This window comes from Centroberyx affinis, unplaced genomic scaffold, assembly GCF_046629955.1.
Source record: "Centroberyx affinis isolate AG114_WGS23_722 - 3 ecotype Tasmania unplaced genomic scaffold, CSIRO-AGI_Caff_v1 ptg000204l_1, whole genome shotgun sequence".
Lineage (NCBI taxonomy): Eukaryota > Metazoa > Chordata > Actinopteri > Beryciformes > Berycidae > Centroberyx > Centroberyx affinis.
This window is the reverse complement of record NW_027278896.1, coordinates 82,196-101,247: the sequence shown is the minus strand read 5'-3', so window position 1 is coordinate 101,247 and position 19,052 is coordinate 82,196. Positions and strand designations below refer to the sequence as shown.

Below are 19,052 nucleotides of genomic sequence, written 5' to 3'. Positions count from 1 at the left end.
TATACAGCGCTTCATTATATATAGCAGTTATCAAAACATAGTTACAAAGTGCTTCACATAAAATAAGTCAACAAAGTTCAAAATACAAACATTAAAACTGGGAAATTCAAAGTGAAGTAAAGGTAAAAACACAAGAAAAATTCAAAGCAAATGCAGGGCCTTGAAACGTTTGAAGGTTAAAAGTACAAATAGGAAAATAACAGAGAATCCAACACAGTTCAAGTAAAAGCAAGTCTGTCAGGTGCCTGGAAGCTTAAAATTTTAAAATATATCTTTATTTCAGCCGTCCCCCAACACCCTTTCCCCCTGCACTGCAAAGTGAGGTCCGCAGTATCAAGAGGGCACAACAGTGGATGTAGTCTGAAAGTGTATCCCAAAATACCAACCACCCGTCTAGAAACCGCACTCCTCGGGGCCAGAGGAAACGTTGACCTGTCATGGCTGAGACACCGCATGTTTGTCAGACTCACGTCAAGCAAAGAATATAGTTCTGTCAAAACAAAGAGCACCCAGCGCCGGAGCGCCTCACGCCCCAGAGCGGTGCGCTTTATCAACAGGACACACAAACACCTTCATGCCCCTAATACAAGCTTCCACCATATCCAGAATATACAGCTCGCACAATACAAACACATACATGCACAAAATCATGCATACATACAGTACACACACACACACACACATACATACACACTTCACTTGTACCATACATGCTTCGTTTACAGTCAACGCACCTGTTCTTCTCTGAATCCCCATCTGCCAATGACACTGCACAGCAAACAATACTAGTAGTTATTTTTATTATAGGAATCTACACATTCTCACAATAACCCACCCTGTCACTCTACACACACTGCAGTGAAAACATTTGGTCTATATACTGTATATACACTGCCAGTCAAAAGTTTGGACCCACCTGATTGAATGTACTATGTTTTTCATTCTCTTAAAGCCATTTTGATCTAAAGGCTTCTGCTTAAATGCTTGAAATTAGTTTCTTAGACAAATATAAATAATAGTTGATGCCTATGTATGAATTTCTTTCCAAAGCCTTTGCCTTTCCATCAAGGCAAAGGGCGGCTACTTTAATTATTGCATCTCTACCTTTCTACCTGTCACTCCTGCACTGCATGTGATGCCATGTCCAATCACTGTAGAGTATCTTGTGTAGTGAGCAAGCCTGTGTATAATGGCTAATTTAACAAGCATGTTAAACAGCAAGTCTTTTTTCAATACATGCTACAAACTAGGCAAATGAAGGCAATTTTCACTCTGATTGCACTGCTTAAGGTTTTTTTTTTCTGAGACCTTAAGCAGAGCAGAGATGTGGGTTTGTTTTAATCCCAGGCTTTCACCTGATAAACTGTACCACTGATTCTGTACTTGCAGTTGAGCATAACCTTTAATTGAATGTTGAAAAGAATAAACAAGGTAACCAGATCTGCTCTAAAATGAGCGAAGGTGTCTAGGTGTTAGAGAAATCTCTTGTAGCTTCACCTAGCTGTAGGATTACATGCCTTTATCTGACTACATCTGTATCTGGGAGTGATTAAGCTTGATAAAAGCTCATAATCTCTGGGTGGCCTGTTTGTCACTCCTAACAACAGGCTTGTTTGTTGTAGCCAAGTAAACATCTTGTAATGCTCTTGTCAATGCAAATCCTGCAGCCTAGTCACTAGTTTATCCATGCATTTTGTTGGTGATAAGAATTAGCTTAAAGCTAGTCAGGTTTGAGTAAGAGCCTAGTGCTTTCCTACAAGGGTACAGTATGTGTGGGTTTGAAGTTGACTGATTTACCCTTGAGCTTGAGTGGCAGCCTCCATTGTTTGCTTGTCTCGGTGTAGATGGATTGTATGCTTTTATTTATTCTGTATTTTTCTGTTCTCCAAGTACTCAATTTTTTCTTGTTTGTGGCCGTGAATGTAATAATCCCCATTCTCCAGCTTTGCCCTAGGAAGGCATTGAGTTATGTTGATGGAATGGCCTTTTTAAATCATCTTTTCCATGGGGTGAGTTCAGATTCCAATATCCCAATGCCTGCCTCAAATGCTGATTAAAGAACAAATAAGGCGAGAGGGGAATCACAGATGTAATGCAGATAAAAAGGGAGAAGGAGAGACAGAATCTATCACTGCTGTCTTTGTTGAGCCCACATGGTATTACACAAAAAACAAAAAGCCCACTGATGTATGAAATCACGGTAGGAAAACAGCACCTGTGTCTCTAAACACCAGATCTGTATTCTGTCCATCTGTAAGTGCATTTAGATTGGGTTTGTTTGAATGGCGGCTGGTGCAGCAAGCAATATGGTGGTACCAACTATCATTTATCAAAATTTTTCCAATCATGCCAACAAAATCCAAATAGCCCGCCTTTGTGATTTTGTTGTTAAAGTACAACACCTGGGTTCCTGAATGTGTCCATAAAAGTCCCTGCTACATGTGACACTTGGATATGATTGTATTTTACTCTGATCACAGTTTGATCCCAAGAACAGTCAAACACCCTGACAAAATTTAAACACAGCATCGATCTGATCTACCAGTGATAAAATTATCTACAGTAATGTTATAATATGCAGAATATTATGAGCTATGTAAACAAATTGGGAAGGGAAAGCAGCAAGTATAGACAGCACAAAACTGTCGTTTCATAACATCAGATAGTTACGATTAGAATGATGGAGGCACCCAATGCATCATCTCTCCAAATTTCATCAAAATCAACCCAGTGGTGGATGGATAGCTGGATGTGTGTAGCAAGTTTCGCATCAACTTTGACTTATTTGTAGGAGCTGGGGTCTTTCAAAGTTATACATTTTGACCTTTATAGCGCCCCCATTAGGCCAATTAGTTATTTTGTAATTATTTTGTAAGTGCCAGAACCCATTACCAAAGTGGATCATCCCTCCACGTTTCATCAAAACCAGACCAGTGGTGTCTGAGCTATCACGTTTGATTTAGAAATTTTGACATTTAATTATTTTTTAATTATAGCGCCCTCATCAGGCCAATCTGTGTATTTTTTTAAATGCCAGAATACAAGGTGCCAAAATACATCATCCTTCCAAGTTTTGGCAAAATTGGACCAGTGGTGTAGCAGTTTCAAAGTTTAAAACTTTGACCTTTAATTACAGCGTCTCCATCAGGCCAAGTAGTGTCATTTTTTAAATGCCAGAACACAGCGTGAAGTGGCATCATCTCTTCAGGTTTTGTCAAAATCAGACCCGTGGTGTGTGAGGTATCATCTGAGCGATCACATCTGATGGACGGACTGACAGACACGATCCATCCACCCCCGTCCCGATTTCATCAGGTTGGAGACAAAAACGTCTAGTCTGTAATTGGGCCTGTTAAAATGGTATGCTAATGCAGCGAAAGTGCAAAGCGCAAAGCATCATAACTCTAAGTGTACCTAGAGACGACATTGCCATGGTAACCTGAGGGTGTCAATGTTGGCCGCACATATCCTTTAATACAAGAGAGCCTCACTTATGATGGGCAGAGACTGCAATGCTTTGTTATTCTTTGGTAGCCATTCAGCCTACATTCCATTGTGCAGATACATCCTGATTTCCCCCTGTTTGCTTACAAGTAGGTTGATACCACAAGGGGGCGGAGACTCAATTGCATTTCTTTTGGGGTGACATTGAACCTGAACACACAAAGTTCTTCTCCCTCCACTTACTCCCTCAGAAGCCTATCTGTTAGGCTTAAAACATAAGAAAGGCATGAGGCACAAGGCATACGACTCTGTCTCATAAAGCATAATAAAGAATACATTTTATACAATTTTTACAACTTAATCTATATTTTACATTTTTTGAAGGAATAGTTTTGTTATTATTAGCCTTCTTCTTCTTCTTCTTCTTCTTTATACATATAGCACATATGAAAAAGGAGTAATGAAGCCAATAAGTGAAATAAAAATGGCATTAATCAAAATTAAGTTACATAAGAGTAAAACAGGCAAACATATGCTTATATGAGATTTTAAGGATGCCACTTATTTTGCTAGACTTTGTAAGTATGACCTTCAAAAGGATAGGAAAGACCCAGTCACCTTTGGTTCCTCAGGGAGATTCATGTTTCTTATCTGATTTGCATTCTAGTCAGTTGGGGGTTTCATCTTGACTGAGGAAAGAGGGACAAGAAGGAGAAGGACGGTCAATGTGTGGTAAATCTAATCATTTGACATTTAAAGGACTATATAAAGGGAAATAGTCACTAAAAAGACATGTGGGCTTGTCATCTTTTTGGAAAGAGGCGGACTTCAGTATGTGTTTTCAAAAATAAATAATAAATAATCTCATAATAACATTAATCGTGTTTTGTTGTGTACATGTCACCGTTTCTTTCTGCTTTCTGACGCACCACTATTCATCTTCACAGCCATTATTGCATTTGAGCGTTGAAAATGTCACAGCCTTTTTTAATGTTATCATCGAGCCGCCCACAAAGGTCACCATACCCATGTGAGCTCTCTACTTCATTTAATGGAGAATGGCTGAAAAGTTTAAATCATACTATAAAGCAAGGACTCTCTGTCTGTCTGTTTGTCTGTCGCATATCTCGAGAACCGTTCGTCCGATCTACTATTAATATTGAACGCGACACGTTCAATATTAATAAACTTTGAATAAACAAGCGAACAGCGCTCTGTGCAGCAGCGGGGCTCAAAGCAAGCGACTGATAGCCTATGCCTATTGAGTGTTTTTTTTTTGTGAACGGGCGCTCTATTAGTATTTCAAAATTACTCGTAAGCCTATACTCCTCATTTGCGCAGTCCGTGGAGAGTTCTGCTATTTCATGGCAGAAAGTTGTGAAGTTTCATTTCAGTGTGTCAAAGTTTGAGAAATGTTGTGTGGTGCATTTGGGGACTACATTTTTACCCCCAGGTACAGTTACACAATACAGAGAGATATTTGTAGACTAGTAGTCTATTGAGTAGACTCAACCCTTATGTCAGCTTCAGTACATTCAATATGTGTTGAGAAGAAACACTGTGGAGAGTCAAGATGATTGATTCACTTGAAGCTGTCAGGATCCTCTCCTTCTCTGTAAACAATTTACTTTCACTATGAACAAGAGCCTTCAAATTCAAATTCAAATTTTATTTGTCACATACACAATCATACACAGTACAATGTGCAGTGAAATGCTTTAGGTACCTGTTCCGGCTCAGATAGTGTGTAAAACAAAATTTAAAAGAGCAATTAAAGTTGAGACATAATTTAATAAATAGAATAAAAGTAAAAATGTAGACTATATACACATGTGCTATACACAGAATTGTGCAAATAGTGCAACCTATGAAAATAGTGCAACCTAACTTGGAGGTGGTGGTGGGGCTAGGCACAGTTCTCGTTGAGGAGTCGGATGGCCTGAGGGAAGAAGCTCCTCCTCATCCTCTCTGTGTTGGCCCTCAGGCAGCGGGAGCGCCTCCCTGATGGCAGCAGAGAGAACAGTCTGTTATCGGGGTGACTGGGCTCCCTAACAATCTTCCTGGCTTGTCGGCTATTAGCCTTGAAGCGCCTTTATTATTGATACACCAACTCATTGTTTTGGGCTGTACATGGATGCTTACTAGGACTGGGACTCAAAACCCTTTATTTGTGCAACGTCTAAAACTGGCAAAAGCCTCGTAAAACTTTTGTGGGTAGAGATCTTTAATAATGTTCTGTGTGCTCATTATGGGTTAGATTCCATTTACACTGAAATGCTACACCCAGCAGTAATGTTTTACATTTAGGGGATGTATAGCACACTATCGTCACACTCCTGCCATTTTAACATAATGCGACTGGTCCAACAGGTATCTCCAATCTCCCATTACATCCCTATTAGCTAAAGCATTACTAAAGCAAATTCTACTTACTGCGGCACAGCTGAAAATTAACTGTTTTTGCCCCATCTCTTTGCCACACCCAGAGGTAATCAAATTCAAGCTAATGCCTTCACAAGATAAAGGGAAACTTTGCAGATTTTCAACCAGCATTGTATCATTACAATATGGGTAGTATGCAAATGAACAATGTTTAACTTCCCTTAATGTTGCCTGTACCCAGAGCTCCCCACTCATTTGCCGGCAAAACTCTGCCAGGTGACGCAAAACGCGTCATCTGTTGGATTGGAGATCGGCCTTAGACTACAAACTACATTTCCGCATTTTCTGTAGTGGTGCCTTCAAGGATGGTAAAATGTGATTCTCCCAAAACACTCCCGTCCCATGCTACGCTAGCGATAGGGAAAAGCAGACACTAAAATATCATACTACTAAATACTTTAAAATATCAGTATATTTGGAAGAAAACTAGTTTCATGATGCGAGGCCGAATATCGCCTGTTGAATCAGACAACAGAGTCTGGAAGAGGAAGCGACCACCGGACTGGAGCGACGTTTCAGCCGCAGCTAAGATAAGCTAAGCTGCTAAGTGATTCATCCAGAAGAGCTGAATCTAACACAAAAACAACTAGCTTTACAATATAATGTCGGAGCAGAGATATGGCGCCACTATTACAACTTATGAGGCCGAATATAGTGCTGTGGAATCAGACAAAACAGAGTGTGGAGGAGAGGGCGACCACGGGAGCTGTAACAGCGTCAGCCGGGAGAGACGCTCTGCAGCCGAGAGAGACGCGCCTGTAGCCGAGAGAGACGCTCTGCACTGGGGGCTGAACACCTGTGAAAGCCCGGTGATGATCATCAGGGGGACAGACAGAAAACTCCGCGCTGCAACAAACTTCACGGTGCTTTGGTGAACCTGACTTTGTTTTCTGACAGAATATTATATCGGACTTTGCCGACTCTGAATACAGAACAACAGCGAACAGCGACTGTGTTAACTTTACCTGTAACTTGCGGCTCCATCCAGCGGCACCGTTCAGCACTCGGTGAGTTGATCCACATAACGTAACTGACTCCGCTGGTTTGTTTTATGATCTTTTGAAAACGAGTGCGATTTATCCAGACTCGATGAGGAAAAACATTTTGTAAATGAAAATAAGCCTCAGTAAAAAGATAACGCTGCTTTGTCTCTGCTAACTTTGTCTTTGGTGCTACACTGACCGTGAACACACAATCAGAGTCAGTGACGTGCACAATGCATTCTGGTTGTTGTAGGATTCCCCCTTAAGAGCGATATGGGGAATCTACAGCCGTTTTCTCAGTTTTCTCAGGGCTCCAATTTCAAAAATAATTGCACATTTCTACTACATGGGTGACCTAGTTTTAATAAATCATCATATTCATGGCAGTGAAATAGGCCTATAACACCAATCAACCCCCTATAGCTTTGAAGTTCTCTGATGACTCCTTGAGGGCAAGTAGGCATATAGGAGTCTGTTGGAGAGATTTGTCATGTGATGCAAGGAGAACTACCTGCAGCTCAATGTTAGACCGGTGTTACACGGTGAAACTATTCACGCAACTTGGTCTAGTTGGTGGTTAGGGTTAGGGTTAGGGTTAGGGTTTCAAATGCAAGCAAATATACACGCAACAACATGCTCTACAATAGTTTAAACTGTTGAGTCACGTTTTACATTATTATTTACATTATTTGTGTTGACATCAAGTGTAAAAGTAAGTGATTCGGCATGTTAAATCTCTTCACTGTGGTGTAATATTAACATAACGGAAGCTATGTATACAGGTAGCAGTTAAGCTAATGCCAGCTAACATCCACTGCCAAGTTAACTTTCTATACGGGAAATATTTAAACTACCTGGAATACGATAATATTAGCAAAGTAAATCCACAAACATTCTAAATACTGGATGACAGTGATTTATTTTTCTTGGATGTATGTCATAAGCTGTTTGTCATCCATTGTTTTTGTTAGATGTTGTTACTCTATCAGCTGGCCGTAGTAGTACTGGCCCAACTGAAAGTCACATGACATGATATCAGCGTTTTAATTGACTGATGCATGAACCTAGTTGCAAACAGTTTCAACTTGATGCAACCAGGTTGCACGCAATGTTTCAGTTAGCCTAATTGCAGGTGGTGATACACAGTGCAACTGCGCTGAAACTCAGTTGTGTACATCCGAGTTGCGTGAAAAAGTTTCACCGTGTATCGCCAGGCCTAGTAAGAAGGAACTGACAGTGGATTTCCAACAGAGCAACAAGCCACAAGACACCGACAACATGCAGGGAGAGGATGAGGAGGTGGCACAGTCCAACATGTTCTTAAAGTACATATCGACAGCACATTTGTCTGGTCTCATGACACAGCTGCACTGTAAAAGAAATGACAGAGAAGACTATTCTTGAGGAAGCTCAAGTTTACGTGTCTCAACTTCTCATCTTCTACGGATCGGTACCGGCCAACGCACCGTTCTTTGCTGTTTTGTGCTGGGGAGGCAGCATCAGGATGGAAAATGCCAGCAGGCTTAACACACAAAATCGCTGCCTCTGACACGGGGCTGGACAGCCTGGAGTCAGTGGCAGAGGGAAAGAGATCCGAAATGAACTGCATATTGGACAATACCTCCCACCCTGTCTGCGATGAGTTGATGCAGCGATGGAGCACTTTTAGCCTCTGGCTCAGCCCCCCTGAGGTGTACCGACGAGCACTTCCAGCGCTCATTTGTGCCAACTGACATCCATGTGCACAATGCTTCTCGCAGCAACAGCCCCAGTCAAATAAAAAGGTGCTGATGGCTGCTTTCTCTGGACTGTTTTCTCTCTTCCTTTGCTCTGGACTGCTCAGTACATCTGCCCTGCTTGCGCTTGTATTGGACATATTCCTGTGCATATCTTTGCATAAGAGCTAGTACATACACTGTAAATGCATCTGGACACACTTCTGTGTATTTACATCTGATAATGTGAATAGCTAGTGATGGCCACTTGTACATTTGCTTCTCTCAATGAAGACGCCATATTATTCTTAATATGTTCGGTAGTTTTAATTATTTGTTCTATTATCTTCACTACTCTCTATTTGTGCCATTCTTATCTAAACCAAACTCTCTGCTGCTGCAATGACCCAATTTCCCCATGGAGATCATTAAAGTGTCATTGAATCTAATGTACTTTAATGTACTATTGTACTATATGTAAACTATTGTGATTGGTTGAAAAAATAAAACCACTGGATTATATTTTCTGCCTTTATTCTCACTTTATTTGTTTATTTCTTTTATTTTCCTTTATTTAGTCCTTCATTCCCACTTGAAGGCTCTAACCAGGCAGCACCCAGACAGCAGTGTGGCCTGATGATTAGCGAGATCATCCTCTAACTGGAAGGTTCTGTAGGACCAGATCTCCATGACCACAGGTGTCCACCGTGTGGAAATGCCCTTGGGCAAAACACTGAGTTTGTACCAGCTACATTAGCGCCAGTCTGTGACTGACCCTGTAACCTGATCTCCACCCTCCATGTGGAGGGAGAAAGGAGAATTTCCCCTTTGGGATCAATAGATTAGCACAAAATAAAAACAACAACAACTGTACAGTAGGGATAAGATGATATGCTTATCTCACAATACGATTTGATACACAATATAGGGTTCATGATTTGATACAACCATGATATGATGAAATAAATAACAGTTCAGTGACAACAAAGTATGACTGTGCAGATTTATGTTTCTGAGACAGAAATCTTTCTAGCAATGGCATTGCTTGCTAGAATGTAAACAACAATTTCAAAATGTCATTACAAAGTGTAAATAATACAATTTCAGTGGAGAGCTTGTTAAACTGTGATGGTCAAGCCATCTCATATGTGATTACTAGAGCAGAATAAAATGAAGCTAATATCATGATTCATTTTTCTGCCCCACAATATATATATTGTCACATTTTTGTATTGCGATATATTGAATTTCAATATATTGTCCCATCCCTACTGTACAGTAGTATTGAAAGTCTATTTCCATATCTTATCCCAAAGGAAAACAGCGTGTAAATGCTTAGGTAAGAGTCCTGCATTGCGAGGCTTTTTCCTGTACCTGTTTCACTGACACCACGTTGGTAAATGGCGCAGGGAGCACAGGCATTTGTCAAAGCCATCAGAGTTAGACCAACCTCTGTCCCGGCTCAGGAGATCACTCATCTCGGCTTGTCACCGCTATTTTGGTGAGAGCCCCAATCACTCATCAATCACGGCCCCTATCACCGTTTATGCCTACATCTCCTTTAAGCCCTTCCACATCCTTAACCACTATGCATAATTCACGGCACCAAAGTGCGCCCTTTCTGATTGAAGAAGGCGTTTTTAATTCAAGCTATCCATCCTGCATTCTGGTTCCCCATTTTTTTTGCCCCCTGTCTGCTCAAACAGATATATCAAATATACAGTATCATGTAAATCTTTTTTAATCACTCTCTCTATCCCCTCATGCATGTCTCTCTCTCTCTCTCTCTCTCTCTCTCTCTCTCTCCCCCTCTCTCTCTCTCTCTCTCTCTGTCTCGCTTCTTTTTTAGCACTTTTTAGCAGTTTTGTCCATCATGGCATGTACAATATTTATAAAGAAAGTAGCTGGAGGTTGCACTTTGCAAACTAGTTGATGCTCCAACACGAATTCACGGAACTGCTTATCTCTACCAAAGCCAGAGAAAAACAATTTGCACCGAGACCAAGTTCAATTCATTTTCATTTCAATCAATTGGAAGTGTAAATAGAAATTACAACTCATTTGCTAATGATATAGCATTCATGCACAATTATGTCTTAACCAGTTGGATACAAGAAACCATTTTTTTTGTTTTAGTTTTTGAATTTGGAAGACAATTAATTTCATGAATTGTGCATTTAAACACAGCCCAGATGTACACCCATTATCAATTAAGTCTATCCCCAAGATGCTTTTAATGGTACAGAAATCCAGGTGTAATTTCGCTCTTTTAACAGATTCCCAGGCTATGTATCACAGCTGAGCACATGAATATCATCTTTATGATAAAATGCAAAAACCCGGGCTGTTTCTCTGCCCGAGCACTAACCATGGTCAGACTTCTATTATCATGTCAGGCACAGCTTCTCCATTGGGAATCGAGACAGCTTTACATGCACCCCACTGTCACAGGCACTTCTGATGCCTCTCTCTCTTCTCTTTCTCTCTCTCTCTCTCTCTCTTCTCTCTCTCGCTCTCTCCCTCACTCTCCCGGGCTTTCTGAGCAGAGGCACTCGGTGATGATGGGTTTCTCAGATGGAATTAAAATGTCTCGTCCCACAGCTGTCATCCATGCAAATTGCATTGTCTACAGATTCTATCACTGAAAACAGCCAGCAGTCGTTTTTTGTTTGATGCCTTTTTTTTCCTTGCCTTTTTTTTTTTATGATGTCATTATCTGTGGTGCTGCTTCACTCGTTAATGTTGCACGCAGTCATCTTTTTTTCTCTCTCTCTCTCTTTATTTTGCTCCAGGTTTACCGCCATTCCTACATGGCCTCCTACAGTATCTACAACATTCATACACGGTATGTGTTCTGTGAGATGTCTTGTGTGGTGAAAATATCTGTCATCAGGGAAAACCTTAAAAGACAAGTTCATTGATTCTGGACCTATATATAATTTGTCTCTTACATACCAGTAGTACTTGGACCCACAGAGAATATTGGCTCCAGAGTCAGCTGACAGTTGAACCAGTGAGCTCCGTTGCCTCTTGCTACAATGAGTCCAAACAGGGTTTGTCAAAATATCTCTAAAAAAGATAATTTGTAGGCTCCAAAGCGGAGTTGAATTAATTAATTAAAATTAGCTCTGGAATCATGACACAGTTCCAATATTATACACACTTTCACTAACCAGGAAATCATGGAATTATTTTTCTTTGCTGCAGCACAGACTGCTGTGGGGTGAGAGTGTGTTGCTGGCGGCGTGATCTTTGCGGTCAGGTCAGATTGTACATAATTGCACATGGAGCCAGGTAGAGTTTGAGTGGAAAAGGTGCGGTGCTGCTGCTTTCCAGGCAGTGAATATAAATACATCGGTTGGTCGCGATATCATTTTCACAGACTGGCTTTTTTGGAGATATTTTGACCAGCCATATTTGGACTCATTGTTAGCAGCATGAGGCAACGGGACCTTGTCATTTCAACCGACAGCTGACTATAGGACCAATACTCTCTGTGGGTCCAAGTGCTGAAGGTATGTAAGAGACTAATTAAATATGGGTCCAAAATAGCCAAACTTATCCTTCATTCTATGCCATTTGTGTTTCTCAGTAGTTTTCCCTCCCTTGATGATATTGCTTGTTGTCTTTGTTTCAGGGAGGTGTGGGAGCTGGACCCTCCTGAGGTGGTGAACTCTGTTCTGCAGTACGCTGCCTGGGGAGTGCAGGGCCAGCAACTGGTGAATATACATACACACACACACACACACACACACACACACACACACACACACACACTCACCCTCCTTCACATCACACTCTCACTTCGCCTGCATCAGGGTTATTTCATTTCAGGGCTATTCTAAATTAGTTTATGCACCTTACTTATTCATGCATTTTGTTGTTGTTGTGTGCCAGTCTGCTCCATGATGAGTCTTGATGTCATTTGGTTTCTGTGACCAGTTCACTTTGTCTCTCTAGTGATATTGATTTTTTTTTTCTGTTTTTCTTTTGGGATTGGATTTTTTTTTAATAAAAACTCCTTTGCTTGCAGACGTTGATTTTCAAAAGACAAAAAAGGGATAAGATAAAAAAGGCAACTAGTATACACAGTATTCTCGTTGTATTTGATTAATACATATTTGTATGCATTCTACAAACTCGATAATAAGAACACGTTAAACACACCAAAATTTGTGTTACTTTCAATAATATTACATGTGCAATGAATAGGTAAGCCTCCCAAAATAATTTCCAGAAATGTAGAAGGTATAAACACCGTCCTTTATTGGCTCCCTGCAACACCCGATTTAGTATTTCACCAGAAAAATAAATCACCCTATTTTTGAAGATCTGGGCTCCCTGATAAAGTACGTATTAACAAAATAAGAATTTAACTTCATCCCCAGTCCCATTTCTTGTTGCATTTGGGTGACATTGTCCCATAAGGGCAGTAAAATACCCAGGCACAAAGACTGTCATGGCACTTTCCAACATGTTCTTTTTTGAAAAGTTTGTGCGTGTGTGTGTGTATGTGTGTGTGTGTCTGAGAGAGAGAGAGAGTGTACACATGCATATGTGAAAAAAAAAAGATTTGATTTGAGATTTTTCTCGCTGTTGTGCTGAAATTTGTGAATTTAAAGGATAATTCCAGCCATGGTGAATGTTAAGCCCACCTGCCAGATTTCTCTCTCTCCTTTATGAAATTCTTTTTTTAGTTTTGTTTTGTTTTATTTTTTGTTTGTTTATTTGTTTTTTGTGGAAACCTGTAGCTAGAAAGATTTTGTAGATGCCCTACATTTTACCTATATTTTCTAACTTTTGATGCGGGTAAGCAAATAAGAAACAAGCTTTTTATTATCATTAGGTCTGACTGATTTGTGAGTCTACATATAACTTGCTGATTTATCTCCTTATTCAAATGCATTTCATAGGAATTATTTTCAGGCAGAGAAACCTTGTTCCTGAGCTGAGAGGTTTGAAATGAGGCGGGATGTAGCCACTGAGGATGTTAGAGATTGGTGAGAAATACTAAGGCGGGACTTTAGATATAAACAAAAAAGTGTAAGCAAAGATTGTGGTGAGAGTTCATGGTGAAACTAGCCAAGCTAGTCATGTCAGCCTTTGGACAGGTGTTTTTTATGTTTTCATTTCAGAATCTAACATTGTTCTGATGATACAGCTATGCTGCTGGGTCTTTTGCCTACTTCCTTGCTCCAATGTCCATTTTTACAAAACATCATAGACACGCCGCCTCTTCCCCTGTTTGTCCAATGAGGGCTTTCTGAATGTGCACATCACATGCTCGAATGTTTTTGGATAGGAACACACTTTCCATTCACAAAGCTGTTTTCCTAATGCTTCATTAGATGAAGCCCAGCAAAAAATTTGTATACACACACCTCCATGGATTACATTACTATAATCAGTTTGCCATCTCAGTGTTGATATTGTTTGTAGTTGAATAAAAGCAAACAGTGTCTAGAGGTTGGGAAATAAGTCACTTACTGATATAGCATGGACAAGTCCACAGGGATTTCTTTTTAAAAGAGCTTAACATTGGCTGTGGCTGGAATTATCCTTTAAACCAAGCTTTCAGCCTACTTTGTCTTAAAAAACACTACCAACTCCCTCTTCCCTACAATTTGAAAGATTAAACCTGTGGCAGCAAAACCTCAAACAGCTGATTATTCTCACACCGTTGTTGTTCTGATGAATCCACACACCTTAGCAGAGAACTTCCTACTTGCAGATGGTGTGTTTGAAGCGGGAAACAGTCTAAGACTCTGCTGTTAAAAAAGGTCTTTTCTCTAAGCCTTGTGTACGTGCACACACTGCCTTCTGGAGTGATTATGCCTTGATGCCTTCAGTCTAGATGGCAGAGGGCCCTGCTGACTGTGAGGTTATGTCAGAGCTGGGATGAGGGCCTAGCGGATTGTTATGTACCGTAAGATCACATAAGGCCACAGACGTCTGTGTTTTTGGAAATGCCAAAGGATTCTGGGTAAACTGTTTGCATCTGAGGCAGAATTTGGTTTGTGTAACTTAGAGAGATGAACTCAGATTGTTACTTTCTCAAGCTGGACTTTTGATTTGTCAGATGTGTCCATTGAGTTCAGCATTGCCTAATTTTACAGCAAAAAGTTATTGTTATTTGGATATGAGTGAACACTTCAAAGTGAATTTTTAAAGTGGCAATCTACAAGTTCCTCATTTTTTGTTTTATTTGTGCAAAATATTTTAGTTTCTGTAGGTGCCGCTCTTTTCTTTGTCTGTTCAGCCATGGTGACTATCGCTGCACATGCTAACTACCCAGTTCTTCTTCTGTTGATTCCAAAAAAACTGCTGTTGCTGCTGCTATAAAAGTTTCATTAATAAACAAAATATCTCTAAAAGAAAAAAAAAGGAAACACTGGGTGTTTAGAACAGCAAATGTAAAACTGAACATGAACTAGATATAGGTTGAATCACTATTGTCTGATAGAGAGTAGCAAACTGACATTTATTTATATGAAAATGTCACAGATTCAACATACAGCAATGAACTACGTGTTTGATTTGAATGTTAAATAAAACTGTTGCAGTGTTGGCATGTTGTGTGTCTGATCAGTGTCAAACCTGAGTAGAAGATCCTGGTAAATTTATTGCTGAGTCCCGTGGAGGTATCATGGGCCTACTTCCACAAATACAGTACATATTATGGGAGGTAATCACTTGATGACTTACCCACACTCACCTTTAATCCTAAGAGAATAGCCTGTATATTTGATCAGATACTGTGTGTATGAAACTGATTGTTAATCCAGTACATATGTATGAATGATGTGAGTATAAAGCCCAGACACTGGCACATATTTAAAACCTTTAGAGCCACTCCCTGCCAGTTTTGCTATCTAGGCAATCTGAACATCATCGCACCACGTTAACCTGCTATATAATGTGACATGTCAGTCGTAACATTTTAAGACCCTTAGAGTCCCCGGTGTGCTTTTTCTCCACAGATATACATATTTGAAAATAACATCTACTACCAATCAGACGTCAAGAGCAACTCCCTCAGACTAACGTCCTCGGGGAAGGAAGGGGTCATCTTCAATGGGATTGCTGACTGGCTCTATGAAGGTAAGTTTGGGCTAATTCTGCATGAGACATAAAGGGATATTTCTCATTCAATCTAAGGAAACAACTAGCTAAAGCATGCAGTTCAGACCCGTGGCTCTTAACTGTTGGAATGACGGATGCTAAGAATGCTAAGAAACCATTTTAGAGAAACTGGATGACAAACATAGAACTTTTTTTTATAACAATATGAAGTATCTGGTGAAGAAAAACAACTAAAATCCAGAATATGATAGTATCGTCTTGGGTTCATTTTGATATACACAAGCCGCATTGCCACAGTGGATTTTAAGCATCTCTGGGTACAAATGATGATATCTAACTTAATTTCAAAGTGCTGACAGAATGCCTCATGCAGGAAGCTATATATGAAAAAATTTTCTCTTATTTTTGTTCGTATCCACAATTTGTTCTTATTTTGTTAGTACCCATTGATTTCTGGGATTCACCAATGTTTTCTTATTTTTGTAAGAAAATTTTACGAGTGGCTGAGAGCACTCTTGTTTGTCCAACCCAAGGAAACATAAGTTTTAAATTTGAGGAACATAAAAAAACGCATGAATATCATATAATCAAATTTAGATTATTATATGTTTTAGAGTAATTAGAATATTTGGATGGTTAAGAATGTTTGGTGCATCTGGAGTTGACTTCTCTTATTTTTTTCTCTTAACAGAAAATTAAGAGAAAATACAAGAGAAATTTAAGAGAATGTTGCTGCATGAGGCCCAATGTCTCATTAAAGTAAAAGTTTAGTTTTTGTTTGGAAAATATATTACCCAACAAAAAACAGCAGTTAAAGATTGATAATGTTTGTTCTAGCGCAGATATCTCCTTCCTACTGGAAGTGATAAGTAATTTTGTGTGTGTTTAAAGTAAACACACTGCATACACTTAGTGTTATTTGAAAGATTGTCACTGCCTTGTGATATGGATAGAAAATTGACTTAAATGCCTACCTTCTGGTGATTTTTCCAATTTAAGACATAAATTACCTAAACACACTGTTGTTTTTGTGCTTTTTTGTTTGTTTTTCAACTTTGTACATTTTTTTTCTCAGCTTTCCCCCAAATGCACAGTAGTAGGAGGAAGGAAATGCTGAATTACAGTATCTACAAAAGCTAGTTTCATCCTAAACAATGCTAAAACATGAATGCGGTTGAAGTGACAGAATTGGACTGAAAAAAGTAATTATATTTGGGAGAGGGAACTGGCCCGTCACTCTAGGAAGAGGAAGATTATGTAAATCTTAAGAAAGTTTATCTGCAAGCGACCACCATAACTGTTCATACTGATTTTCCTTCCTTGTTTCTTCTTTTTCTTCATAATCATATTGTGAAGTAAGTACGGATTCAAAAGCAGCAAATTTTTGTTCGTTAGCATCCAAAGTACAGTGTGTCCCTCTTGGGATTTAATTGTTGAATAGATATAAAACTAATCTTGCATGTGTACCCTGTTTACCAATGAGCACCTCTCCATTCTTACGCCTACAAGCCAAAGTAGAGAAAACACAACTTCTTGGACTCTAGATATACAACAGGTTTGGTGACAATATTGGTGACAAAGGAGTTCCTACAACATCGACAGGTCTCTTGCATGAAAAACGTCACATTTTCACAATAGAGACGAGTAAACTATCTAATTAGAGCAGAGATCAAACAGAAACATCTAGTGAATATGTAATATATCATGATGCAAAGTAATATAATAGTAGTACTGCTTTGTCGTTTGCTTTTTATGGCTTGAGAGCAAATTTATTTAACCTTCATAACTGAAATGTCTTGTGATGCTAGTCGCTCTCTTGTACTGTAGTCATCATTGATACCCAAATGAAATCCTTTCAAACCCCTGCAGATACAGTATATTATGGCCATGTTGTGCTATGGGACAGTACAAATCTTACTTCTTGCACCCTTAAATTCAAGATTCCTGATTCCTGTTAAAAGAGTGTTGTATTACTTGTGTCTCTCCCTAAACAGAGGAGATCCTTCAGACCCATGTGGCGCACTGGTGGTCGCCTGACGGAGAGAGGTTGGCCTTCCTGGTCCTTAATGACAGTCTGGTGCCCTACATGGCATTACCACGCTTCACTGGCATGACATACCCCAAAGGGAAGCAGTACCCATACCCAAAGGTAAACATTAGTCAGAAACTGAAACTGTACTTACCACAATATGGGTGAACTGCTCTGTCGGCACATTTGGAAACCACTTATTGTGTAGATGAATGGATCTCCTGCATGAACCATGTTTCCTTGCACAAATGAGCAGAGAAAAGAACAAGCTGTCTATTGTAATTTGTTATTTGGTAACACTTACCCTTACAATTGTCTTATTTCAGTGTATTTATCTGTGTATTAACCTGTAGCTTATTACTAAACGGAAATTGTGCTTACATTGTGGTGTTACACCCTTCTAAGTGTATTATATTTTGGTGGATTTCCATTAATTGGATATTTGTTTACCTATTCACAAAGCTTTTGTTATGTTCAAGTTAATGCCCCTTCTCTGGGGCTGTCGAATTCTTAATTCTGGGAAATGGAGGAAATCACTAACTGAAATTAAGTGCACTGGAATGCACTAAAAATCCCAAATTGATATCTAACAGTGTAAGAGTATCCAAGCGTGGATTTTTCCTTTTAAAGAGTTTCGGGAACAATGTTCAGACCAGAACCTTTGGCAGAATTTAACTGCTTATTCGTCAAGATTGTAATTTACCAGCTGCTTCAAAGGGAGGCAACTCAGAACTGACCTAGCAAACTATTTATCAAATAAATGAATGAAAAGTTAACTGTTGTTCTGCTGCATCATGTTTAATCAGCAGTCTTTTTTCATGTTTAGCTGTTTTTTTGTTAGGCAAAGATTCAGATGGATAGATTCTGTATAACAACACATACATAATGGTCTAACTATATGTATATTTTGATACAAAGATAGCGCTGCACTGTAAAGCATTACCATGTTTTGCTACTCTCAGTTTCTTACTCATTCCAATTCACTACATCATTATGCAGTAGTTTACTGGTCGCACCTGCCACTTTGGACAGTGTTGCATGCAGCAATTCCCAATGCAATGAAGCGAGACTTTTGCCTGGTTGTGTGTGCAGGCTGGCCAACCCAACCCGATGGTGAAGCTGTATGTAGTCAATCTTTACGGGCCAACACACACTCTGGAGCTCACACCACCAGAAAGCCTCAAACTACGGTGAGATATGGTGTTTGTGCACGTGTTTGTCGGACTTATGCATCAACCGGTGTAGCAGTTGGAGCAAAATTTTTGACATTTTGAATTTTAGCTGGTTATTTTTCCTCACCAGACACTTGGCACACTTGTGGGAAGAGCTTATACACTGCAGCTCACTGTGCCCCTG

The 19,052-nt window shown here is 39.7% G+C and overlaps 1 protein-coding gene across 1 annotated transcript in view; it reads left to right on the top strand.

Moving 5' to 3' along the window:
* Window positions 1-19,052, top strand: part of LOC139661107 (inactive dipeptidyl peptidase 10-like) — a 46,737-nt gene that overhangs the window by 5,534 nt on the left and 22,151 nt on the right. Inside the window, exons 4-8 of the mRNA XM_071539456.1 lie at window positions 11,377-11,429; window positions 12,222-12,303; window positions 15,565-15,685; window positions 17,662-17,816; window positions 18,789-18,886. Of these exons, the coding sequence (XP_071395557.1) occupies window positions 11,377-11,429; window positions 12,222-12,303; window positions 15,565-15,685; window positions 17,662-17,816; window positions 18,789-18,886 (509 nt within the window). The remainder of the gene's footprint in view (window positions 1-11,376; window positions 11,430-12,221; window positions 12,304-15,564; window positions 15,686-17,661; window positions 17,817-18,788; window positions 18,887-19,052) is intronic.